Source organism: Branchiostoma lanceolatum, chromosome 19 (assembly GCF_035083965.1).
Source record: "Branchiostoma lanceolatum isolate klBraLanc5 chromosome 19, klBraLanc5.hap2, whole genome shotgun sequence".
In the NCBI taxonomy this organism is placed as follows: Eukaryota; Metazoa; Chordata; class Leptocardii; order Amphioxiformes; family Branchiostomatidae; genus Branchiostoma; species Branchiostoma lanceolatum.
The window spans coordinates 13,815,630-13,843,101 of record NC_089740.1 but is presented as its reverse complement, the minus strand read 5'-3'; the positions used below and the strand labels follow the sequence as shown (position 1 = coordinate 13,843,101).

The following is a 27,472-nucleotide window of genomic DNA, read 5'->3' as shown; positions in this document are numbered from 1 at the left end:
ACGTCAGCCTACGTCACGTCTACGTCACTTCATGGCGCCTGCTGACAGATGTCGGAGTGAAAAAATGATCAAAGGGTCTTAATTAATGTAAGATGGTGGTTTCGACACTATTACATATTCATGGCATCTTACGTTACTGAATATTGTATTTTCGTTGGTGATGGCATTTTCAGCAATGCTTAACAGCAAGTGGGCGACAAAGCAATATTAGGAACCAAAAAATGGAAATAAAAAAATGCTGAAATATCTATTGTAGTGACATTTACTAACATTGTCTAGCACATTTGCGTGAAAACTTAATATTTTGAGTATTTTAAAATCGTGCAAAAATATGTCATACAATGATTCCCTTAGTTTCGCGAGCCTACGAAAACCCCGGTGACGATTTTCAGTGAGTTCTCAACGTCGTATTTTAGCATGACAGACGTCCCTATACATTGTGATAGTGTTGTTTGAACTAATCGTGTATAGAAATGAATGAATCCAGTGACTTTCATTTTCGGGCCCAAATATTGCATGGGTTGCCTGTAAGAGATTGCACAATTTGCGCGTGGAAACATGTAAAATATGAGTATATCTAAAGCTAGGCGATGACATGTTTTGGATTGATTTGGTATTATCATCTTGAAAGGTCGTATTTTATTAATGTTGGATTTGCAAGAATGAATTGGCTGTTGCAGCAATCAACAGTTTGGGCTTCAGTTTGCATAAATTACATCAGCATCGGATCTCAATTGTAATTTGGTAATCAAAATGAAATTTGCTTTTTATCTGCTTAACCAGTGGTGTAAGGTGAGGTCAATGACCCGTTTGTTACGTATTCCTGGACTATAATTGCAAAATCAATACGTGCAATTATGACTCACGTTCGCTACAGATCTATGCGCCCCTCCCATGTGAGCATAGGTTATGTCTACAGATCGCCTATGGTAGACATAAATCTTTATCGTTTACCTTATACCAGTGTTACGTTTCCAAACTGTTTGAGGAAACGAATAATAAAAGGGTTTATCAAAAAATATACACTATGCTGACGACTAGTTTGTTTGTGTGTTTTTACGCTCGGTGTGTTTGTTGTCTTTTGTATCATAATTTTCGTTCCCGCAAACTGCCCGGCCGGGCCCCGGTTTGTAAATGTGACCCTGACATTACGCACGCTGCTTTCTACTTTATATGGTGGATGCCAATTTTTCTCTCATGATCTGTCTGTAATCTGTTGAATATAAGCAGTGAAATAAATCACTGTGTTCATATCCATTTGTCTATGCTCTTAATGCAAATGCTCTTAGATGGTGAAGCAAAATTTGTATAGTTCTAGATAAATCGTCCCTTTCTGGTAGACACACGACTGCTTTTTGCGTAGGGTAGTTGATATTTGTGCATAAGAGGCAAGATTAGCCGTTTCAAACAATGTGAAATATTTCATTATTATTCACCGTACCTTACCACCTGTTACATGCCTAAGTGTTATTAGCATATTTTAACCCTACAAAATTCAACAGAATCATGCGATACTTACATCATAAATATGGCAAATGAGCTTAATATCAAAAACGTTTGAAGCACCGTAATCGTTTACGATCCCGTAAAGGATCAAAGGACCGGCTTCAGGCACAGCCCCTTGTGATTGCTGGCTTCTTTACGTAATTAAAACCCATAAATTTTATCATTGATGTTTCATACAGGTAATCTGTGTAACCTTTGTGTGTATTGCCTGGTACCAAAGAAAAGTGTCATTGATACTTTTAGTTTGTAAAAAAAAACAATAACACCAGGCTAGTACAATTTCCATCAAAGACAATGATAATACTAGGGTCACATTTCCAAGCCGGGGCCCGACCAGGCTGTCTTAGAAAACAGAGAATAACAAAGCATATCAAGAATATACATAGTTTATGGTAAGGGGTAATATTTTGTTCCGTTTTGTATGTTTTGCTGTCTTTTATATAGTATTTTTCGTTCCCACAAGCTACTAAGCCGGGCCCAGCTCTGGAAATGTGGCCCTAGTCTAAGTTCGTATAAGATTCTAAATCTTATGCAACCCGTTTGGCTGTGATTGTAACTATCAGCATGTAGGATAATCAATTAACCCTGGATCAATATCTTTGACGTAACATCAAAGACAATTTCCACATGATTTATTCAACATCAGTAATGCAATACGTTACAAGCTACGTCTTTCATGAATATCGTTTAATATTGATATTCTGTTCATCGACGCACCCGTATCTTAATTGGGTTGCGTGGATGTGGCAGCTTTCTTTATATCACTCAAAATTCATACATTCTTGCCTGCTTGATTCGTGCTGGGAATGTACATTGCGCAAAGTATTCAGGGTAAATATCTACTGGACATTTTTTGCCGACCATATTTTTTAAAGGCACCCAGAGCATTTTATGAGGATTGAAAACGGGAAATATTTCAGTTTCTTTTATCTTTATGAAATTGACATTTAATGCCACTGTTTACCACATTTACGGATTTCTTATCAAAAGTGCTCAAAAAGCGGCACAAAAATAAGCTACGTGGTGATCTTTTAGTTTCAACCGCCTAGTGTAAATAGACTGATACCACAGTCCCGCCCGCCTCCGTTAAAACGTAGAAATGCAAAATTAAAACATAAAGATGCAAATATTTGACGGACATGCAGTCAATCTCTCATTGGTCGAACCGCCAATTGTGATGATCTAGTATAGTAGGGCTTGGATTTTCTATTAGTTCTCACCACAGAACGACATCATATCTTTGCTCCTTTTATGTCGATATGTAATGGTATAGTGCTGATGAAACTTACTATGTGTAGAAATGACCAGAAATTGGATTTTTTTAAATTCAAGTTTCAAGCCTCATAAAATGCTCTGGATGCCTTTAAAACTCATGATGAACCGGAAAAAGAGGGTAGATTTGAAGAAAGACTGATTGCAGCTTCAGGGTGTTCAGACCACTGCAGCAGTAGAACACAGTGGACTACTACCCAGGGCGAATATTTCTTAACCTGAAACATAGCAACTGGTCCACTAAGCAACAACAACGGCGCAAGCCGCATTGTAGAGGACTTATTGAACAGCATGAGTCTTTGAAACTAAGAGTAAACGGCACTGTCTCCTTGCCGGCGGATGTCCTTTGACATTTAGATCCTCGTCACAGGCACACTGGTCTCCTAGAGTCGCTTGGATACCTCAGATTTGTGCTTTGCGTATTCAGCATCTTGTGGGATCTACTCTAAGACCTGAAACTGCCGTAAGACATGCAAAGATCTTAGACATAATCTTAGGAATGGTATCTCTTAGATGCCCCAGCTTTACGCATTATCTTGTGGAACCTACTCGAAGACCTGAAACTGCGGAGGTCTTAGACATAATCTTGAGAATGGTGTCTCTTAGATGCCTCAGTTTTGCGCATTATCTTATGGAACCTACTCGAAGACCTGAAACTGCGGAGGTCTTAGACATAATCTTGAGAATGGTGTCTCTTAGATGCCTCAGTTTTGCGCATTATCTTATGGAACCTACTCGAAGACCTGACACTGCTTTGAGGTCTGAGACAGAATCTTGAGATGTGGGTCTCTTAGATGCCTCAGCTTTGCGCATTACTTGCTCAACATCTTATGGAACCTACTCAAAGACAGCTTTAAGACATTTAGAGGTCTTAGAAATAATCTTAAGAATCGGATCTCTTAGATGCCTCCGCTTTGGTGATTACTTTCTCAACATCTTATGGAACCTACTCGAAGACCTGACACTGCGTTAAGACGTGCAGATGTCTTAGACATAATCTGGAGATTCGGGTCTCTTAGATGCCTCAGCTTTGCGCACAGCTTACTCAACATCTTATGGAATCTGCTCTTAAGACCTGACGTTGTTTAAGACATGCAGAAAGTCTTAGAAATAATCTTACGAATTCAAAGCAATCTGTGTTATTGTCAAACTTTGCTACACAATAGCCGACTGAGTCGCGCATCATACATCCAGTCTGTCGACATTTTTCAGACGTGCTCAGTCAAACGAAAATTTAATAAGGCAAACATTTGCAATAAATGATGACGCTGATACATCGTGAAAGGCGAGTAGACGTTGCCTGGGGGTCCGCGTGGGAAACAACGAGAAAGCGATAATGTTTGGCGGTTGCCTAGGCGCTGAGTAACGGTATCTAAATTGTAGACTTTGATAAATCTGTGCAAGATTTATTCAATGCCTTCAGGTCCTCCAACGTCGCTCTGTTGTTTTTCGGTTCAATCTTGGAATCCTTTTCGTTGGTGAGGCCGAAGGGCAGATTTAACTTCTGAATCTGCAGCCCTTTTGATATTATGTTGCCCGATCCTACCGGGGAGAGGAGATATATTGGCATGGAGAGGTACATGTGTTGATAAACAATAAAAGGTAATATTAAAGGTCGCAGGAGCAGTGGGTTTTCATCCACTGTGTCTAGGGCACGGTATTGATAGGCGGAGCCCAACCCTCTCTTTCCATTGCCTTGGACCTTCCCAGTCCCCAACCAAAGTCAGGTACTTATTTTTTACACCTGGATGGAGTGAGGAAGTTGTGAAGGTGCCTTTCCCAGGGGTACATTTTTGCATTTCAGGGGATTCGAACCCTAGGACGTCTGGGTTCTGGGCCAAACACCCTAACCCTTACACCAACACGACGCTACATGATAAACAGTATCATGGATTTTTGTTCTGTTTTCAAAACAAAAACAAAATCTATAATCTCAACCAGACATTCGGTGTTCTTGAAGATGGCCGGACCGATTGTTTAGAACAGGTGACGTCACTGACGTGTGAAGTCGAAAGAACATTGACTTTATTGACGTCAAAGGAATGTATCATTTCTGTTCTTAGGCTTCGTTTTTAGTTTCTTCATGTAGGGATCAAACTATGGATCCAGCTTGAGTGCACATTGCCTTCGAAGCTTCATTATAAGGCTTCCACTAATTTAAAGTTTCAATTATGATAGCTGGTGAATACCAATATGAGTATGCGGGGATACATTATTCTTGAACCTGATATACTCAAATATAGCAGAGCACTTGTAATATCAGGAAGGAGACATTCCTCATTTTTACTACCTTTACCTACCACGAGAGCAACAGCATCAAACGCTAGGACTTGCGAATCAGAATCGCAATAATATGAGCCTGAAGTTGATAAAGTCACGTCTGTACCTCGATTTACTTGTTCATTCTGGTCATACTCAGACACGCACTCATGCATGCATCAGTCATAACATATGAAATACTGGGACAAGATTCAACACCAGTCACGAACGCTCTCTGAATTTAGGGCAATGTAGGGAAACTGCATGCAGATTGAAGGATCATAAATGCTGTAAATGCAGAAATGTTCGCGGGGATTTAATTTCGCGGTAGGGAGAAAATGGAGTGTTCGAGGTGGCTTTGAGTTTGCGTTTGAAACAATAGTAGCGCTAAAGTCACACAATGTTACGACTTTTCGCGGTGGTTTAAAGTTCGCGGTAAAGAGTTCACCGTGAAAACCGCGAACATAAAACTACCGCGAACATTTCTGCATATACAGTACCAAGTGCGTGTTTTTGAAAAATCTTTCTTGTAATGCTGGTCATTTGCAGACACAGTTTACCGCATCAGTCAAAAATATCTAATGCCAAGACAGGATCCATTAACAGTGACGTTAGACGAATATTCTATGAATTTAGAGCAATTTAAAGGCTGATAAATACGTGTGTCAAAACGCTTCACTATTCAATTCAAGACATCCACAGAGACGGCCTGTTACATCAATCAAAACATATCATCTGCTAAGACAAGATACAACCAAAATTACTTCAGACAAACATTCTCTGAATTTTTAAGACCTCTTCTTGGTAAATTGCAAGCTAATTATAGGCTAAGAAATAATGAGTGTTTTCAAAACGCTTCACTTGTTAATTCTAGACAGCCACAGAGACGGCCTATTGCATCAATCAAATTTAGACAGACATTCTTTGAATTAAGGACCAATTTTTGCAAAATTGCAAGCTTATTAAAGGCTGAGAAATACTGAGTGTTATCAAAACGCTTCACTTGTTAATTCTAGTCATCAACAAAACAGCCTGTGACATCAATCAAAACATATCACCTGCTAAGACTGGATACAACCAAAATAACTTATAACGAACATTGTCTGAACCTAAGACCTCTTCTTGGGACATTGCAACATCATTAAAGGCTAAGAAATACTCACTGAGACGAACATTCTCTGAATTAAGGACCTCTTCTTGGGAAATTGCAAGACGATTAAGGGCTGACAAATACTGAGTATTTTCAAAACGCTTCACTTGTTAATTCTAGTCATCAACAGAAACAGTCTTGTTAATTCTAGTCTTCCACATAGATAGTCTGGCGCGCTAGTTGTTGCTTTTGGGAACGAATCCAACAGAATTTATACGAAAGTTCTTCGAAATCTATGTCTACTTCTTGGAAAATTGCAAGCTGATTAAAGACTGAGAAAAACTTAAGTGCGTGTTTGAAAAAAAAGCTTCACTTGTTAATTCAGCTCATTCACAGACACACACCCATGCATCAGTGAAACATGTCTAATTTTTGGGCAGGATCCAACAACAGTCACTTGAGACGATATCCCTCCAAGCTTCAGGGCCACTGCTTTGATAATTACAGGCTAAGTAAAACTAAAAGCTGAGAAATATCAATTGCGTGTTTTCATAGAAAGCTAAACTTATTGATTTTACTCACCCACGGACACTGTCTGGTGCATTAATCAAAACATATCTAAATATATTAATAATTGGCGTTTGGGAATGCATCTCATTATCATGTACAAGCAGCGACACCCGTGCTACATTAATGTGAACCAGTCAGAATTGCCTTGAAGAAGGTGACAGAAACGTCGGTGGAATAAATATCTTGCCTGTGAAAAAAAAGAGTCTTTTCATTAAAAACATATCTAATTGAGAAGTTGAAGACTTCATCCATCTACAGGCAATTGAGGTAACAAATGTTCCATCTGAATGAGCAGTCTGTATGTATGTAGGGGGGGGGGGGGGGGGGGGTCCCGGAAATCATGGTGCTGATTGCAGAAACGCTTCATTCGATTCCAGGAAATTACCTAGTTCTCGTAACCATGATCAGTGAGAAGCTACGAGATTACGATTGATTGTATCACTCGACAAATATCACATCGGCCTTTGTGTCAATTCCAAGCAATTGATTTGCTTCGTTAGATAATGTAGCGATTAAATTTTGTAGCCATATGATTAGTGAGAAGCTACCAGAATACGATTGATTGCCGCGGCATCTGTTGAAGATAAAAATGTCACATCAGCATTTGTGTCAATTCCAGGGGAACTTGATTTGCTGTTGCAACTATGTTCAGTGAGACGCTACCAGATTACGATTGATTGTAACAATATCTCTTAAATTAAAGATGCCACATTGGCATTTGTGTTAATTCCAAGCTATTGATCCGCTTCGTTATTGTAGCCATATGATTAGTGAGACGCTACCAGATTACGATTGATTGATACAATATCTCTTGAAGTAAAGAATGTCACGTCAGCATCTGTGTCAATTCCAGGGGAAGTTGATTTGCTGTTGCAACAATGTTTAGTGAGAAGCAAGGAGATTACGATTGATTGCAACAATATTTCTTGAATTAAAGATGCCACATTGGCATTTGTGTCAATCCCAGGGGAAGTTGATTTGCTGTTGCAACTATGTTTAGTGAGAAGCTATATGTAGGAGATTACGATTGATTGCAACAATATCTCTTGAATTAAAGATGCCACATTGGCATTTGTGTTAATTCCAAGCAATTGATCCGCTTCGTTATTGTAGCCATATGTTTAGTGAGACGCTACCAGATTACGATTGATTGTTACAATATCTCTTGAAGTAAAGACGTCACATGGCAACGGCAATTTGCGCCAGGTTCTCACTGAAATTGAAACTTGATTGAGATATTGTGTTAATGTTAATCGACTTTGACATTTGCTTCCATTTTCTAGTTTTTCTAGTACGCCATTACTAGCGTTCATATGACGTATGGGCGTATGGAATGCCCTTTGTGACGCATATGTCAAATGTGCACTCAGTGTCAATTTCATAAGTAATTCACCGACATCAAGCTCGAATTTGAATTGAAGCATGTGTTACGATACGTAACATTGTACGGTTCATAATACTACCACCCTGGAAAGATCCAGACAGATCTCCAACCCAACGTCCCTCAGTATAATGCACTCCTTTATATCTAAACTGTGCATACCTGGGGGGTGCTGCACTAGAGATTTCTCAAACCCACTTTTTCAAAGTGGCAGATTTATGTAACCCGGCGTGTTAATTGAGGTAACATAGCACTGTTAATCAAACTACAATTATTAATACATTAACATCTTTCATTTGGAATTAACAGTTATAACGTATACACATCGCTACTCTTTTTGGTTCAGGAATTTCATCGGCCTTCCTTTTTCATTCACACAAAAAATCAGCTCAATGTTGATTTACAACTGGGGTGCATTTTGAAATACTTTGCCTTTGGCTCTGGTTTGATAAGTTACCTTGGCTTTATGACTATCTCTAAGGCAAGACTCACTCACTAAAGGAATATTTATAAGAACGTTGTATATTACATGATATGATGGCTCAGGGGATCGCTAGGGGGCCGCCTAAAGCCCCCCACTCACTGGACCCGCGGCACGCTGGCGGCGTCGCTGCGGTCGATTAAATTGACAATCACTCATCGAATTTCATCGACTAAAAAGAATCTTTTTAAGCTTTGTGTGTTTTCTTGTCTTTTGGGTCATACTTGTACGTTTTGAATGATATTCCCATTATAAAGTCAAGGGTAACACAAATCTAGTTTAGGACGCAGTGACGCCGCCAGCGTGCCACAACCGGTCCAGTGAAAGGAAGGCTAAAGGAACATTTATAAGCACGTCATACATTACATGATGTTATCCCAGGGGGTCGCTTGGAGCGAGTAAAGCTCCGTGCACACGACTAAACGAAGAGTGCGCTTCTAGATATGACGACGGATTTCGGTGGAAGGAAGGAAAATTGCTTTAATGACCTCCTCTCCAGACGGAAGGGGGCGATTATTTATGCTCCACCGGATTCTTGGCAAACAGGATAACTCGAAAAAATATGAGAGTATTTTCGTGGTTGTTTGTTGGTGCTCTTGGCATAACAATGATAGAAAGTTTATTGCAAATTCGTGCTCTAACGCTAATTGCAGTAAACAATATTCAATGATAGTGTACAAGCATATAGAGTGTGCATATACATGTTACGTCATCGTCATGTGACTGTGCGCGAGGTTTTGTGACTATGACGTCAGTATTGTCCGCCATGCTGGTTGGAACTTAAGTTGTTATATCGACTTCATCTTAACATTATACGCTTGCAAATGTACCCTTCTTTTGGAAGGGAAGCAAGATGTGGGTCCTGCGGCCGATCGAATTGACAAAGCACTCGACGAATTTACAGCTATAATAAACGACATGCTGACAATATGACTTAAACCGCATCTTCTGTATCTTTTACACATTCAAGTCCATGCAAAGCACAGGGGTCCTCTACAGTGTCATTATAGCTTTGATGGGATGCTTTGGACGAATGATCATGACAAGTGAACAAATCACGACCGAAAATAGCGGGTAGATTGCCCAAGGAAATATGATATAGTGCTCCCAGTGCGCAAAAGCGCTCTTTCAGTAGTTTGCGAGGGAATACGTTATCTTTGATAAAACTGCACCAAAGCCTTTCTTGAGGCTGCTTATTCTTCATATAATATATCCCCATTGGTCACTGTGGTGCACGGCTTCTACATATTGTAAGTACTGATCCTATATAGATAAGGCACAACTGATACGTGTATGATGAATTCAATTCTTCGGCGACTGTAGCCGATAAACGTTGTTGTAGCAACGATATATGAGGAGGGATTTGTTATACATAACCATTAATACTTCCTCCTTTTATACAACAGCAGTAGTTGGAACAGCTGATAGATAAAGGTTAAATGAAAAAAATGGCCACTTTATCATAAAGGTTGCTAGATGCATACTACTTCTTACATCTTGTGCGTAAATAGGTTATGAAATGTCCTGGCGAACACCCTGATTTCAAATGTGATCTCTCCATGGCAATAAATGGCGAACTTAATATTTAATAATAATGGTTTTATTGGTCAGAAATTACCCGTGCAATGGCAGCCAGTCTGTGGAACTGTCGAAAGGGTCTGGACCTCTCCCAACCGAAGTCAGGTACCCATTCACACCTGGGTGGAGTGAGGAAAGTCTTGTAAAGTGCCTTTCCCAAGGGCACAACATCAGGGCATAGCAGTGGTTTACATTGTAACGTTAATAGTGTTGTTTGAACTAATCATGTAACGTTGGGTAACCTAAATTCGGGATTTTTCCGATAATGGTTGACTGAAATCAATCTAGCAGAACAATAAACCATCCTTTTTTTCTATTATTCTGTCAGTATCATGTACTATCTTTGCACTAATCATATATATGGTAGATTTTGTCTCTAGTCGTGCTGACACCATAATATTTCAACTTCAAACTACCGTCCGTCGCACGCACAATTACGGTGCTGTCGGACAGGGGGGCACATTAATTCGGGAGAGAAGATTCGTCTTGAATATCTTACCGCTAATCACATTTTATACAGCAGCTATTCGTTCTATCCTTGGCTTGAGGAGAGTGCTATGGATATAGACGTGTCCAAGTAAAAAAAATACACGAAAAAACGGCCGTACCGCACACATCAGGCCAGTTCGGGAACAACCCGTGTGTTGAGTCGGTAGAACTTCACTCAAAGTCGGCCCATCGTCATCATCGGGCAACGTGTAACGTTACATTATTCATGGCAAGTTAGCTGGATGCCGTAGCAATGGTAATACCACTATGTCCATGTGTTCCTTGTTGTGTTAGGAGCAAACTTTGAGGAAAATATCTTCCTCAGTCCACTATCACACGCAGCATTTAGACAAAAAGTGTTCCTCACAAACCTTTGTCGTCTGCTTGACAACAGGATTCTGGTTAACAATATGGCGGCGGGAAAATACACGTGCCGTAGGTTGTAGCAACAGAGAGGAGTTTTGATGATTGATCACTCTTAGAATCCAGTTGCAGGTTAGCAAAAGAGATTGTAATAAGTTGTCTTATAAATAATTGTGTTTAGCAGGCAGGAGATGTGACATTTGTCTTATAAACCAGCGAACAACCGTGCTGGGTGATTCTCCCACGAAGCCCCCAGACTCTGTCAATAAGGGACGGAGAGTTTTTGACGTCGCCAACTTCTAATGCATGGTTATCGAAGCTTTTCAGCCAGTGTTCTGAATACGTTAGTCTATCTGCTTTGCATTGCTGGCGTTATAACTGATTTTGCATCTAGCACATATCCCTAAATACCCCGTTTTCGAAAAATCCCGACTTTAAGTACCCCACGAATTTAGGTTACCGAACGTTATAGAAATTACTAAACAAATTGACTTTCAAAATCCGGTTTTTCGTACCCTAATATTGCTTGGGTTTTCTTTAACCCTGTCGATAACATGGCTCAGAATTAAACCTGTAACGCGCCGATAGGGAACATGATTGCATGGGCGAGACGTCAAAGGCACGACGGCGCGGCGTTCACGTCAGGCGTGGGCGAGCAATCTGTTCTGCATAATTCATTGCACGGTAGATAGTTGACCTGAAGTAAACTCTCCGCCATCATGACTATGGCAAGTACAACGCATGGGAGGCGTTATATTCTCCTCACATACTCTGTATACTTAAGTTGCTCGAGTGACAACCTCTACTTACATTAGGATCAGCTTCCCAATGTGACCACGTCTTGTATATCATTTTATCAACTCACCATTGACCCATGCATTAACTGTTGAGAATCCTGTCTATAGGCCCCCAGTGACAGTTTTCCTCAAGTTACTGTGGTGGTCACTATACAGGTTTGACTGTGATTCCCAAATTTGCTCTCCAAATCTAACGTTGAGTTTGCTGGCATTAATCTTAAGGTTTGTTCCCGTTACCAGTATACATATCTCAGGGACTATATTGATGAAGTGATTCGCCGGTGCAGTACCGAGATGAACTAACAGGTGGCGCTGGCAAATCAAACAGACGATGAAAACCTTGTGACAAGAATTGTACCCTCTCCAAAATGCACGTTCTTGGATTTCCTATTGCTATGCACAAAATGCCGTGACTGAGACAGACCATACCTAGCCTCCATAGCAGGCTCTACCGGGCCTTGGGGGGGGGGGGGCCCTTGAGCCTGCTATGGAGGCTAGACCATGCCGGCTTCTTCATGGCTTCGGCAGCGGCCGTTAAGTTAGTTAAATTCCTCCCACACCATTATAGGGCGATGCCCATCTCCGTTTCATAGCCCTGGGCCACACCTGTGGTACAATCACTGTAGCAGGGGGCTAGTTCACTGGCAGTGAAGTGTGTTTAACTTCCATGCTGTTTCAGAAGTATGTGCCATTTTTATAAAGTCTTTGGTATGACTCAATGCGCCTCTCGTCCAGAGGTGTCCTACCTGGGGCTTGAACCCCAGTCCTTCTGGTCCAAGTAATTTGAACCAGATGTGGTGAGAGACAGAAGCGCAGACCACCACGTTGTGCCCTGGCTTTATATTATCTTTGCCAGACAGCATAGCTGATCAATGCACTATTGACTTACTTTGGCTTAACTTATGTTTTTGGTTCCATTTTCCTTCTTACTATGAAAAAAGTGGCATGTTTTAACGGTCTTTAATCATGATGAATTGTATATCACAACTTAACATGCCTGTTTCGGCCTGTAATTGCCTTCTTTTATTATTATATTTTTCCAGGACCATTCTCTCAAAATCCTACCGATAACATATCGATTAAACGCATAATGGTCACAAACAGCTAGAATTACATAACTTTACTCCGGCAGCTACCAACATGAAATACGTGGTTACTAGTATCTAATACTTTATCTTACGTTTATCAATTAAAACGTCGAGAAAAGATGTTCCTTTAAATCGTATCGATCGATCATGTAAATATAAAAAGATCGCACAAGTATGTATATCTTTATTTTTACACAGCTATGCTCCAGAACAAATATTTGATTATTGTATTGTACCTATTAAGTTTAAATAGGTGAAAAGATGTTGTTATAACCGATATCGATTGAACATACTTGTAGAAAGGTCGCAAACAGCTGTTTGTTATAATCATGGTAGACCTAGAATAGGTCGACTGTACTCGAGCTGATACCAAATGTAAATATTTGATTATCTAATTCTTTCTTAACGTTTATGAAAGTCTCTAAACACAGTTTGAGCCGATTTACCGACTTCCCAAGTTACTATAGCCGGGGTCACGGGAGCGTTCGATCGGCGGTGAGTGGCGCAAAGTCCGGGTTTAGATCCGGTTATGCCGTACCGCCCCCTTATTACTTCAGCACGTACATCCACAGTACAGGAAAACACGACAGTTTTCGCTAGAATATGTCCACATAGATGGACCTATTGGATTTCCTTCTATAAGAATATCTAAGGTAAGTGCTTGGTTGAGTGTGTAGTTGCAAGATTTTACAGTGTTCATTTATTGACAGTCAAAGAATGGCGTATTGACTATTGGCAGTTGGCTGTGAGAAATCTGTCACGTAGCAAAGTTAACATTAATTATGGTAAGGCTGCACCAAGTAATTTTTATGGATGACGTCCTTTGAAGACCCTAAATCTAATGCGAGAGCGCGAAAAAAAAACAAGAATGGCCGAAAAAAACAAGATGCCTAGATTTGAAATATAATAGTCGACGACACATGTTAGGACACAAATTGAATGAGAGAACACAGTGTAGCAACTAACAATTATTTCATTCATCATGAAAACAGCAATAATTTGAATAAATCAGTTGAGGTTGAACAGCAGTTGTTGTCCTGTCCTGTTTCTTTCCATATCTCATTGATTTGCGGCACTGTCGTAACTCTTTGGTCATAGTTACAGGAAGCGGAATTTCTTGTGTTTTTTTCTGGGAACTGACCAAAATCAATGCGCGCGCGGACGTCATCCATAAAAATTAGTTGGTGTAGCCTAAGTTGAAAATGTGTACTTAAACACTTCTTAGATACGTTTATCCATGCCTAGACAAAACTCATACCGAAAGAATAGTTTGCTTGAATTGCATGTGTCATTTTTACGTCAAGGATGACCACGATACAGTTTCTATGTTATGCCTGTATCTATGACGTAATCACAAGCGTACTTTGATCATTGTTGACGTCATTGCTTGGTTAATGTTTTCTGTGAGTTGGACTGCCCGTAACTATACTGGGATATGCAAGGTAAGACGCTTGAATATATTTTCTTGTCCAAAACTAGTACCCAGATCGTCACCCTGTCCTTTGTACAGTCTTGTGTTTGAATTTGATATGGATGCAAGTATCGTAAAAATGTGAACGCAGCCAGTATTGATGATCCCTTGTATTTAGGAGGAGGGGTGTATTCAAATTCTTTTGATACGAGAATTGAACACCAACACCTAGTGTGTGCGATACATTTTTCTACACAGTCGCGGACTATCACAGGCAGGATATCTTTGGATAATTTCCAATATTGTCTATCGATTGGAAACATTTAATACCTGCGACTAAGATTGTTGTCATAACAAGTAATACATTTACAGACAATACCCAAACGTGGATATACTATAACCATACAAACATACAGACCATAACCAGTTTATAGTACATATGTTCTCTCTCTGGTATACCCCAACTATTGTAACCTTCTATTGTTACCAACATGCCTACACTTTGCCAAAAATACCGTTCCGCCATCCACTTAGAACCGCAGCAGACGCCACTTGACCGGGTCTGTTTACAGTAAGCTCGCGGCTGCTAAGTGATGACGTAGTTTGTACAGAGTGCTTCGAGAATCCTATATATTACTAACATCCCCTTCCCGCTAGACGCAGGGACCGCGATGCGACCACTTAGAGACCAACAAGTTGACAGAGCGCTCCACGAATATCATAGATAAAGGACGCGTTTTTAAACTTTTTGTGTTTTGTTGTCTTTTTAATCATCTTGCGTCATATTCCAATTATGAAATCAAGCGTTACACAAATCCAATTTTCGGTCGTTATGCGGTCGCTCAGCGATCGCCGTCTAGTGGATCATGGAATAGGGCCTTATTATTGACGCGGTATGTATGGAGTGATATAGGAATCCTCTTGCTAACCGGATAGCCGTACTTGCGGGATAACTGAGCTTGTTTTGACAGCGGATGATTTGTTAGGGACAAACGTCCGCCAAACACATTAAGCCAACCTTCGGATAGACCTCGTTGCTTTGAAACTATTGAATGAACCGGTCTGGGGTGGGGGGCAAGCGCCTAATGTTACATGTATGACAGTTTGTAGGGATCATTTTTTTACAACATATTATGATTTCAATGCCTAGATATTTCATTTTAGTGATGTTCAAAATAAAACCTTATCGATAACATTTTTCATTGACCTAATTAGCAGCTGGCTTCATCACAAATACGGAGTTCGTTGTATGTTTCTATTCTCTGTGTGGTGTTCAGCCAGGCTATGACAGAACGAACCGTCGACAAGGATCTATGACAACATTTTTGATCACAGCTGAAATGTGTACGACAAATCCATGACTGTCCCAAACATGCCCGCCAATCGTATCGTACGGCAAATGAGACCGAGCCCTTCCTCCAGGCCGTTTCTTTGTTACTACAACAACTCGGGAAAGTGCTAAAACCCCAACAATGCCGTCACCAAGGACGCGCTTTCTTTTCAATCCTCTAAGCCAACCATATGTCGCACATCTGGCGTTATCGATCTTTTATGTTTTACGCATCAAATACCTTAATCCTGTAACATACGTGTTCACCCCCTCAGTCTGACCTGTACATGTGATTTCTGTGTAATGATTCTTCAACTCCAGGTTTGTGAGAATCATGTGCGTTCTGTATTTGTATCGGTATCTATGTAGACGGTATAACTGCCCTTCAGCGTAACACTCAAGCTTCGCAGGCACGCGGCTCGGAAGCAGCTGGTTACTAGTATATTACACCGAACGACTCGTCACATCTAACCTTCGCATATCTAACTTAATTTTTTGTTTAAACCTATCGAATGAGGATGCCTCTACAGCACGATAATGTTTACCTCTGTTGTGATTGATTTTGCGCGTTGGTTTTGACATATGGTTTGTCTATATTGCTGAGGATGAACTGACAAGGGTTATCCAGGGTTAAAGTGAGCGAGACACTGAAAACAGCCCTCTCCAGTGAAAAAGAGCACTGAATTTTTGTTTCGTGACTTGTCTTTTTCAGGTAGGTAGACCATGGGGCTGTTTGCCTTCTTATTATACATAAAGGTAAGTTTTTGTTGATATGCCTGCATGGTTGTGACAAATGATTTGTCTATATTACAGAGGATGTGCTGACAAGGTTAATCCCGGGTTAACACAGTGACCATACTGCGTCTAGGCGGCCCCATCAAGTCAGACTGAAACTGTATTTCTGTGCCAAATTACTAATAAACTGGCAGGTACGTTAACCTAGTTTCTACCAGACTAACTGGCCTGAGTATCATCCTATGTAACCACTGGCTCAATCTTTTCCTATGCTAAACACGAAAAGATTGGCGAGAGCACTGTCATAGAGGAATTAAGCTTTGAATTTGAGTAAGAATTAATTTTTTTTTCCTGTATTTTCAAGTTTGTGACCATGAGCAGTCCCAGAGAGCGGATGTACAAGGTGGTGATGGTGGGAGACTCTGTCGTGGGGAAAACCAGCTTCATTCTCAGGGTCTGCAGGGACGAGTTCAAACCCAACCTCAACCCAACCATAGGTAAGTTCCCATTCACTACATGCTCATAGGGGGTGTAACACTTTGTGTGTAGATAACCAGGCTGCACAACGTAAGAAAACAACTCTTCCCCGGAAATTTGTCAAAACAAAAGAATCAATACGGACATAATATATGCAAAAGTGTTACAGCCCCCGTATACCCCTTTCAAGAACTATTTTATTTTTTTACGTTTCCTGTTTTTTTTGGGTCTTTTACTGCACATTTTTACATCATGCATCATATTACAAAGATGAAATCAAAAGTCATACAAATCCAATTTCGGTAGCTTAGCGATGCCCATCTAGTAGAAATGTAGTCTTAGGAATCGTCTTTGTGGCAATACGTGCCCTTAGCAAGGTTTATCGATCTGTTTTTTTCTGCAAAGGATTTGGCATTTGGTTCAATCCGGAAGTCTAACAAGCACATTGTCGCTAAAGCCCCTGAAAATCGATCGACCGGCAAGTCTACGAGCTCTAAATGACATTTTCGGCGGTAAAACACCATGTGTTCTCTCGATCCTCGGTCTTTTTGGGCCACCGTAGTTAACGTCACAATGACGTCTTCCCACCAGGTGTGGACTCGCAGGTGAAGACGTTTGACGTGGACGGAGACATGGTCGCACTTCAGATATGGGACACCGCCGGGCAGGAAAGGTGATACTCATATGCGCTGTTTGTGCATTTAGATTTTAATCAACCTGAATACACCCTTGCCTTGCTGAGCGACCGCTGAGCGACCAAAGATTTAACAAATCGTTCAACAAATTTTCAAAATTTTGTTTGTTTGTTTTGTTGTCTTCTTGATCATTACTTTACATCTTACATTGTATTACAATCATAAAATCAAGGGTAACAAATATTCACAGGCTCATAGGTCATACCAGTTTTTCAGTTTCAAAAACGGTGTAATCCAGATAAAAAGTGTGTTTCAGCGTCACTGTATATAATAACCTCTCCACTACAACAGGTTCAGAAGCATCGCTACGTCATACTTCAGACGGAGTGATGGCGTCATCCTGCTGTATGACGTCACGTACGAGGCGTCATTTCTCAATGTACGAGACTGGATCACAGCAGTGGAGGTGAGTTACTTGTTTGTTGATTTGTTTGTTTGTATATTTCTCTATCAATAGCAGCAATACAGGCATTAGGTTTTCACATGAAAAATAAAACACGAAATGTAACTTTCATAAAAGAGCCTGAAATATGTTGCCTTGGCAACGATTTGTGGTCTAGGAGTTTTTTTCCAATTTTTTTCCCGTATATTTATTTAATACAAACAAAATGAATTCATTTGTCCAATGAAATTTGCCGCAAAATTTGCATAGGATGGTGCAGGAAAGAAGCTTCCCATCGTCCTGTGCGGCAACAAGACGGACTTGAGACCGACGGCGGAAAAGTACGGCAAGAAAGTCATCTCTACAGAAGCGGGGAAGAAATTAGCAAAGGTGCAGGTCTATCCATTTTCTTTTTTAACAATAGATTTGAATTTCCTTTTAAAACGCAGTAAGGTGTGTGGATTGTTTTACGGTGCAATATACCGTTAACCGCCGGGGGAGCCCTTGAATGATTACCTTGCCTTGCATATAGAGACAGGTTTTCCCTCAGTTGACACATGAAATCTTACTCTCCTATTCAGGCTGCAGGGGCCATCTTTTTCGAGACGAGTGCGAAGGAAGGATCCAACATTCAAGAAGCAGTCCTGGGACTGGCACGGTGAGTGGACTGTCAGGTTGTAACGTTACTTGTAATAAAGCGCATATTGAAATTTGTGTGTAAGTAGAGGACTCCCCTAGCTTTTTGAGAAATTTACAGTACTCTGTGCATGACACGTGTGTATGACTAATCCTGTACAAGGCTGTGAGACTGTTACTCCTTTACCACATCCCTTATGACTAATCTTGAAGATGTTGAGAAACGTATAGATTTAGGAACACAGTATGCTAGACAAGACAGACTGGGATTAAGGATAGGTAGGAGAGGACATGCAGAGTGACTTGGAATAAAGATCTTTCCCATCGGCCACGACAACAACTGGAGTCTGTCATTACTGTCCATCGGAGAACCTCTCTCTGCTATTCCTTACATACTATCACTCGGTATACAAACAGCATCCGTACCTGTGCCTGTCTATTGTACGGAACAAAAAATAAAGAACAATGCCTTTTGAGTTATAAATCTGTTCTGATTATTTCAGTTCTCTATTCAAAGTTCCTGATGTTATAGTTAACGTTTATCTTACTTTGTTCATGATTGTTCAAGTTTTACAGCTGATATATTTTCAGTTAAGTTGTCAGTAGTGTACATGTTTTCTCTGTCTGTTCAATGTAGACTGTTGTCCACTTCTATGTTAACTCTCGTGTACATTTTTGTTTGCCTTTTTAGATCCCTAAGACAAGAAGAAGACAGAGAGTCCAAGGCGTTAGCCTTACAACTCACTAACCAGGTCGAGCCTGCGGAAAAACCTGCTCAATGTTGTTAACGGCACATGAAAAGGACCGAGCCATTTGTGTTTAAGTTTATCCATATGTTGATTTGATATATATACCAGTATCTATTCCTTTTTTGTAAACAAATTACTTCAATATTATACCCTTGATCAGTGTTGCCAGTTAAGTAAAAGTTTGGCGTTTCAATATTGTTGAGGTGACATTATTCTCCAAGCAGAGGTTTTGGTCGGGGGGTAGTAGTGTTACGGGAGGCCAACGTAATAAAACCCGGCCACTACTACCCCCCGACCAAAACCTCTGCTTGGAGAATAAGGTGACATATCCTCTGTTGCTCGTGAGCTTTTATATAAACGTGCATGTAGAAATATGAGGCCAAAGTTGTCCGCAGTATTTCTTCCAACTAAAGATGGTAGAGATTTTAAAGAAATGTGTAGTAAGCACGTCGGCAGATCGTCTTGCATGTACGGTAATTAGCCTGCTATCTAAACCTATCATAACTGCCGATCTCTTTTGTTCTCTTTGGTCAAAGTTGCATCGGAATAACAGCCGATGCATAAGATGTCTGTCGACATTTCACATGGATACATTATGATAATGCTTACATGTTGTACTCACCTTTCCTCAGTCTCAGTTGCCGGATTCTGTCACATAACATTATCGCAACAGTCATTTTGCATGAATACAGTCTATTACAATTAGCTACAGTCAACAGTTTTTTTTTAAGTTGAAGTGTGATAAGGATAAAGGCGATAGCATGTCAATGATTTTTGTGTTGATTTAATTCTGTCCTCCTCTTTTTGTTATGATCTCCTGAAGTGTCTTCAAATCATCTATTCCACCTTCATCATTGCAAATTCAGTACCATTCTAAATTGATTTAAAGGCTGACATCATCTGAACGCCCCCTTAAAATGATTCAAAAGCGTACTACAAAAAAGATCGCGGCAACATGTACAAACTCACTTTGTTCAGCTCGGAGCATATCCGACGGCTCCTCCTGGCGCCCATGTTTATATTGCATACACAAATTATCAACATACCTTGCAGCATTTTGAAAGCAAATTTAAATCTATTCGTGACAATACAGACATAGATAGCGTCGCATCTGTTCAACGTCTTTTTGTTGAACAAAATATGAATGAAATGTTGATGTTTTGGCCCTTCAAAACGTGACAATTTACAGGAAGAGTATAAGCTAAAACTAAACTACAAAGGGAAAATATAATTGTGACCCAATAAACCATCGTATTTTTGTGGGAAATGTTGATAATATCGTCATTCACAATCTTAAATGGTCACATTTTTTAAATCAGATTCAAAGAAGCCTAGAAACCCCTTTCGAGCCTTTCTCGATTTCTCCATTCCCGAAAAGACCAAAATTTGGCAATTTGGAGGTCGTCTTTGCCACTTTTCCAGTCGCGGTCGGGAGCGGTACTGCAGACAAGGCTCTGATAGGGTATGTAGTCTCCTCTTGTTAAATGCGAAAATATACGCGAACGTATGCTTAAAGTCAATGAAAGATTTCCCAAATACGTCCAGACATCTTTTCATACATCTAGTATGACCTGTTAGACATTATTCGACAATAAACTATATATTTTAGGCGCCGCGCGAGGAGCCCATGTAACACCATGTCGGACCGTCGAAGCGCCACCTACATTTATGTACATATCATGTCCTTTACGTTATGAGCATTTTGAGGATATATGTATACATATTTCGGTTCCCCTTTTGACTTTTCTTTAAACTGTTCGTCCGCTTATGTAGGGTAAAGGACTGTCAGAAAATCCCGGCCGTCACTCAGAAACCGTCAAAATCTTTCACACCAACATCTGCTTATAATTAGATACCTTATCACTACAACTTTGGATTTTAATTTGACTGATCTTTCGCTTATATAATAAACATCTGTTAAACATAATATCATGAGAAACACGCTGGAAATAAGAGTATTAGCAATTTTTATTATATCTTTCATAACAATTCATAGCCATTGTGTAGCTAGGTAGGTAGAATCTTCCATGTTCCACAGCAAAATGTACATTTTTGTCTCTTTGCGAGAATTTACAAGTATAAACAATTGCAATATGTGCATTCTGATATTTTCTATGTATAATAAACCGTGCATTTGCCGATCGCTTGCCTGGTTTAAAAAAAAAAAAACATTATTTAAGACCCCGTGATATTCTTACAGGGAATTTGCAGACTATTAAACAAGAACCAGAAAGACCCTATATAAAATAACCACGTGACGATATTTTATCATGGTCTGTAATGCTACAAGCTAGCTCACGTTTTGAAGTGTACATGTACATTGTAAGCTTTATTATCCCTAACAGGGAATTTGCAGACTATCAAACAATAAAGACCATATAAAAAATAACCATGTGACGATATTTGATCATGGGCTGCTGCTATAAGCTAGCTCACGTTTTGAAGTGCGCATGTGCATTGTAATGCACTGTGGGTAACACATCAAAGTCAAAAGCACATATCAACTCAAAAAGAATGTCCAGGGGCCTTCCAGTTTGACATATTACCCACAATGCATCAAACCATAAACTAGCTTATCATGATAAACTCTATTGATGTTATACAAAATATGATAACTTACAATATTTATACAGAATGTGATAACTTATAATAGTATACGATAAGATAGCGTATCACAGTCCACATAGTGGATTTAGTAATGTTAGTACCTTAGACCTGAAAGCATTCGCGGCTACTGTTAGTTGTATTATTTAGGTACAACAAGGAAATGTCCAAGAGTCATTTAGAACCTACTCTTCTCTCTGACCAACGACCATTTTAAATAGCTCGATTCGACCTTTTCGGAACCACCAGTATTATGTTTCAAACAAGAATTGTGCCTTCATGTATTTTAGGAAAAAAGACCATAAATTGCTGTATGTTGCAGTATTTAGGCAGATTTTTGTAGCTATTACACAGTTTTTCCTCTGTGTGATTCCTTTTTCAGATTCTATACCAACTAAAAGAAACATTTTGCATCATGAAAGTACTTGACCGATGATCTTGTTTGAAATGAAAGCAGTGACAATGCTCAACCGACTAGTATCGCTCTGTGACACACGTGAAATGTGATAAAGGCATACTTTGAGTATAAACTGCACCAAACGCATGTTTTCTACGCTTCATAGCATCCGTGGCAAATATAGATCGAAATACCTTAAATTTTAAAGTATTCTTTCCAAACCGTTTGTAAGACTACAGAAACGACGAGTCATGTATAAAGTTCATCTCGCACATTCAAGACCTAATTTGTATAATCTTCGCTACCCTTGCCAAAACTACTGCAATGAAGTTACATGTATCAAAACTGCAAGAAAAACACCATCCATAACCAGTATATCATTATAAAGACTTTATACGCTATTGTCGTACACAAGTTAAAGTGCTTAATCACACGCTCTCCGGCTGGTGTGTGTGTGTGTATGTGTGTGTGTGTGTGTGTGTGTGTGTGTGTGTGTGTGTGTGTGTGTGTGTGTGTGTGTGTGTGTGTGTGTGTGTGTGTGCTTGTGTTTCCGGATTTTGTAGTCAGCATATGTAGTCAGCATAACTCAAGAACCTCTGGATGGATTATGATGATATTTTTTTGTAGGTAGGTGTTGGGAAGGCAAACGTCAAGGTCGATTTTGAGCCCCCTGGTATGTGAGCTTGGTACTGCATCAGAAATTTCTTTTTATCTTTTGACCTGGAGGTGCTATGGTCTTGTTGGTATACCTTTACTTTGTGTACGTAAATAGCGTATAAAATCTCTATAATAACGTCATTTACTGCCACAGATGAACATTCCTTCGAGTACAGTATACCATTGCTGTATCCAAAAAAAAAGCTTCCCACCCTGCACAACTCGTCTAAACCTTAGTACTGGTGTCTATTACAGTATCTGGCAAGTTCCCGTTAATCTTCAGACTGCCTGCGGACCGGGAGTTCTTGAAGTCGGCGGATCTGGAGGAGCTGCGACTGAAGGATCTCTTCTTCACGCTGTCCTTCAGCTCCTGCAGAGGAGGTAGTGATGGGGTTATTCCTCTCCTCTAGAACAACGACTATGTAAACATTGTACTTTGAATAGAAGACAAATGTCATTTTGTGGTAGAATGTGGATTATATACGAAAGAAAGAAATGAACTTTATAAGCTTGTAGAAAACCTATTGCCCTACTTCACACATTTAAGTACTGTACGAAAATTCACATTCCAAATGCGACTAGACAAACCTCCCATTGAAAAACACGTCTGTTCTTTTATATCTACTATAACCTAAAAGCGAGGAGAAGTAGAATTTATCTAATGATAGTTATATTCTTTTATATCTGTTAACTGTACTTGTATTTTGTTTTGTTGTGACCTGTACTTAGCCAAGTGTGGCAGAAATGTGCAATAAAGGTCTTCATTCCTCTCATTAAACGCGCGCACTGAATTGAGCTGGGATTTCATTTGGTTAATTTGGCTGTAAAAGCAAGTACAACCAGGGCTACCCAACTAGCCGAGGGCTATTACAAGGGGTAAGCCCCGGTAACACATGGATACAGATCATACAAGTCGTCATCGTAGATGCGAAGCAGTCTAGGTTTAACTTTCTGAAAAGCAATATCTCAAGTCAAAATTAACAGTGTGCAAAACATTTAGGTACAAATTATACAAGTAGCCAAAGTAGATGCGAAGCGGTCTGAATATCTATATTTAAAACCAACAGCGTATTGATTGATAGACTCGTTTGCATAAACTTCTTGCTCTTGTTTACAATCAGTCGCACTTATACACGACATTTAGAAGTGTTCAAAAGAAGTTTAGGGACAGATAATTTTACATACCTGCTGTTTCCTCCGCCGCTTGGCGAGGGTGGGGAACCAGTTTTCCTCCATATCCCGCTCCAGGATCGCCAGCCGTTTTCTGAAGGCCTCGAGAAAGGTCTTGGGAGCCTGACGGAAGAGAATACAGATTTTCCCAACATGTATACTTTTTGAATAGCAAAGTTCTTTATTCACAATCATACATTTAACACGAGCCAACGTTTCGATGACTGTCTGTCATCTTCGTCAGGACGAAAAATCAAATTGTTTCAAAATCTATTCCCCTTCTCAGCCTAATATTTTTTGGACAAACGCACCGTCTTCAAGGGCAGTCTGAAGTACTATGAACCACTGACATTGAACAAACGCTCTTTAGAACAAGCTAAGAGATCAATAACCTGACGCGTGTGTCTCTCTCACATCCTGCCAGCAGTGTATCAAAATAACTAAGGACACACGAGAACATAACAACAACAGGCAACAAAGATAGGATACCAAGACAAGTGGCATTCAAGAATTAACTTTGTTAACGGTTACATGATGTAGATCCCAGATATCGACGTAGACCAAGAAGCTCTAGTGTCTCTCGTTTTAGTTCTTGTATCAGTGTAAGGTTGTGCCGTTCATCGTGTTCTCGTGACTATTGAATGGCAATGTAGATGTTTAAGGTTGTGAATATCATCAGTTGCCAGAGCAAATAGAATCATGTATACCTCTGGGTCAGTTTGGTCCACAGCCATCATACACGCGACGACCCACTCCACAACGAGCACGACCACACTGACCGCCATCCCCACGTAGATGATGTAGAACACCCCCAGCAGCTTGGACACGTCCATCTTGTCGTTCGTCACCGTGGTGGCGGAGTTCTGGTCATGGCACTCTCCCGTGTACCTGGGAACGAGGTGGGAACGAGAGTCACTTTCAGAACAGGTCACGTGACAGCCTTGGTCGGAAGCCGGTTCACTCTGGGGTTGTTTATTTTGCTTGTATTCAAATTTATAGATCGATCCCAATTGTCCATCAAAAACAGTGTAGCCACTAAGAGAGGGTGTGGTTGCCTGTGACTAACGCTCGCCACCTCAGCCATTTTTATTTCAGTTGTGGTTCTTACTTTAGACTAGATATAATTATAAAAATTAGTGTTTTTCTGACATATTTGAAGACGGGAATTATTGGAGAGAAAGTGTGAACTTGTAATTAATTGGTGATGGTGATTTTGACCAAAGTATTCAAGAAGCACAGGAGTACGGGATCAGTCTATTGTTTTGATTGTTTATAACATCGATGGGTTCTTTACACGGAGCTTTTCTAGTGCTACTTTGCAACTGCTAAAGACATGCACTTGTTGACGCCCAGAGTGTCACTGGCATTCCGCAACAAAGGCTATCTACTTTTGCCGTTGTGCGAACGACACCACTACCTGCACTACCAACACTAATCGCTAGGGGGTGCTGCAGCGCTATCACAGGGGTTTTACTTGAAGAAACGGTCTGGTAATCTGTGGAACAAACAGTGGCAACAGCTGGCATTTCAGGATGATGAATCAGCAACATAACTTATGAATGGATATTATGAAATGCAGCCTTGAAAAACACAAGTTATTTGATGGTTTTTGACCATGAATAGATAATATCAAAGCATATATATGAATCGGCTTTCTGCCATTCCAAGTACTTTCCAAGCAACGATTATCACACAGTGAGGAAGGTAGTTACGTTGAAATCAAACAAAATTGACTATGTCTTTCTTACAAAAAATCAAAGTCTACTCATGACTTCATATATTTATCTATTCACGTCTGCTTTTATTTATCAAGGCGCTCTCCTTTTGGCCAGGCACTGATTTTCAGAAAGGCCCGGAGAAGAAAAAGGTAATGTATTATCCCGAAATGCACTGTCAGTTGTGCCAATCGTTTGTCCCACAGATCCGACTGACCGATCCCTAACTTTCCGACACGTATCGGATCCCCCAAGGCTTTCCAACGTTTCCGTGAAGGCGTGCCACGTGAAGTCGCTCCGCTCTAACTCCAAATCAGCGCCGCCGCACGGACCGCCGAACCTGGCGGTCAGAAGCATCGGCACAACATTGCAGCAACTTCCAGGAGAGTGGAGATTATATTACAGGAACTTCCAGGAATATAGAGATTATACTGAAGTAACTTCCGGGAAAATAGAGATTGTACTACAGTTACTTCTGGGAAAGTAGAGATCATATTACAGCAACTTCCAGGAAAGTAGAGATTATATCACAGCATTACTTCCAGGAACATAGAGATTATACTAACAGTAACTTCTGGGAAGCAGATATTGCATTACAGCAACTTCCAGGAACATAGAGATTATACTACAGCAACTTCAGGGAAAGTAGAGATTACATTACAGCAACTTCCAGGAATATAGAGATTATGCTACACAACTTCTGGGAAAGTAGGTATTACATTACAGGAACTTCCAGAAAAGTGGATAGTGGCAAAGTAGAGATTACATTGGAGCAACTTCTGGGAAAGTAGATATTCGTACATTGCAGCAACTTCCGGGAAAGTAGATATTGCATTACAGAAACGTCCGGGGAGGTAGAGGATACATTGCAGCAACTTCCAGGACAGTAGAGATTTCAGCCGTATCCAGTTTCATTAGTCGTTCACTTTTTTTTGTAGGATTATCAGCAAGACTAGTACAAAAATAACCGTGAACAAGGCTCTATAGCTAGCAACCTTTTCAACTCTCTGGCTCCTTTGGACCAGGATCACGTTCACAACAATGGATCATAACAGTATCAAGGGCCTTTCTCGAGCTTCTTGACTTACGACGGACACAAAGTAAATGTAGAGCTCAGGTGCGTTTTCTTGTCATAAGATATAAGCTACCATTCTCAAGTTTGACCAATAATTAACATTTCAAAACATTGTTAGTAAATGTGCGGATAACAAATCACCCGAAATCTATACCTGTAAATTATGACAAAATAGAGCTTAACTTTGATCGGCAATTATAAAGTTAAGCCGTGAAAATAATGAATCGGCAGTATCTAAAACCATTTCTTTCACAGAAACGTAATATAATTTATCTAACACTTCAGCGCTTAGTCAAACTCTTGAAACCGTGTCCAACTCACCATTTTTCTTTCAACTTATCCAGGTACCCTGATTCTCTGGCTTGCAGGATAGCGATGGAAAAGGCATCGGTGTACGCGGAACCTGAATATAAGATTGAAAATTGCAGTAACAATTCTAGAAAAATAACCTACTCTGCAAAATAAAAGAACATATAGAACAGTGTACATTCAGAAATAGACTATCTACGTGTATATGTACAGTCTTTAGTATTAGAAATTGGACTCGTCAGCCATCAGAGAGCAT

General features: G+C 40.2%; 2 protein-coding genes and 1 long non-coding RNA gene across 7 annotated transcripts in view; 2 read left to right on the top strand and 1 right to left on the bottom strand.

The window, feature by feature from the left end:
* Positions 1-13,400: 13,400 nt before the first annotated feature.
* On the top strand, positions 13,401-17,997 carry LOC136425158 (ras and EF-hand domain-containing protein homolog). Its single transcript, XM_066413955.1, has 5 exons — positions 13,401-13,527; positions 16,715-16,847; positions 17,419-17,500; positions 17,814-17,928; positions 17,980-17,997. Exons 2-5 carry the CDS (start codon positions 16,724-16,726, stop codon positions 17,995-17,997), a joined length of 339 nt encoding a protein of 112 aa, XP_066270052.1. The 5' UTR covers positions 13,401-13,527; positions 16,715-16,723.
* A 176-nt stretch (positions 17,998-18,173) lies between these two features.
* Positions 18,174-20,061, top strand: LOC136425552 (uncharacterized). Its single transcript, XR_010754075.1, has 3 exons — positions 18,174-18,294; positions 18,486-18,562; positions 19,232-20,061. It is a non-coding gene; the product is annotated as an uncharacterized lncRNA (long non-coding RNA).
* A 1,178-nt stretch (positions 20,062-21,239) lies between these two features.
* The window catches only part of LOC136425621 (glutamate receptor 2-like), a 50,762-nt gene continuing 44,529 nt past the window's right edge, over positions 21,240-27,472 (bottom strand). For 4 of the 5 annotated variants that reach the window (XM_066414550.1, XM_066414549.1, XM_066414547.1 and 1 more), the window contains exons 19-23: positions 27,229-27,310; positions 26,050-26,172; positions 24,825-25,005; positions 24,133-24,240; positions 21,240-23,317 (exon numbers count right to left, since the gene is read on the bottom strand). In XM_066414550.1, the coding sequence (XP_066270647.1) occupies positions 23,174-23,317; positions 24,133-24,240; positions 24,825-25,005; positions 26,050-26,172; positions 27,229-27,310 (638 nt within the window). In that variant the 3' untranslated portion in view covers positions 21,240-23,173. The remainder of the gene's footprint in view (positions 23,318-24,132; positions 24,241-24,824; positions 25,006-26,049; positions 26,173-27,228; positions 27,311-27,472) is intronic. The other variant, XM_066414551.1, reaches the window with a different exon arrangement.

Bases quoted from the DNA above. Each gene is read 5' to 3' on its own strand.
- LOC136425158 (XM_066413955.1), top strand. From the start codon at position 16,724: ATGAGCAGTCCCAGAGAGCGGATGTACAAGGTGGTGATGGTGGGAGAC. The intron at 16,848-17,418 runs GTAAGTTCCCAT...TCTTCCCACCAG, and splicing joins CAACCTCAACCCAACCATAG to GTGTGGACTCGCAGGTGAAG. The intron at 17,501-17,813 runs GTGATACTCATA...CCACTACAACAG, and splicing joins GACACCGCCGGGCAGGAAAG to GTTCAGAAGCATCGCTACGT.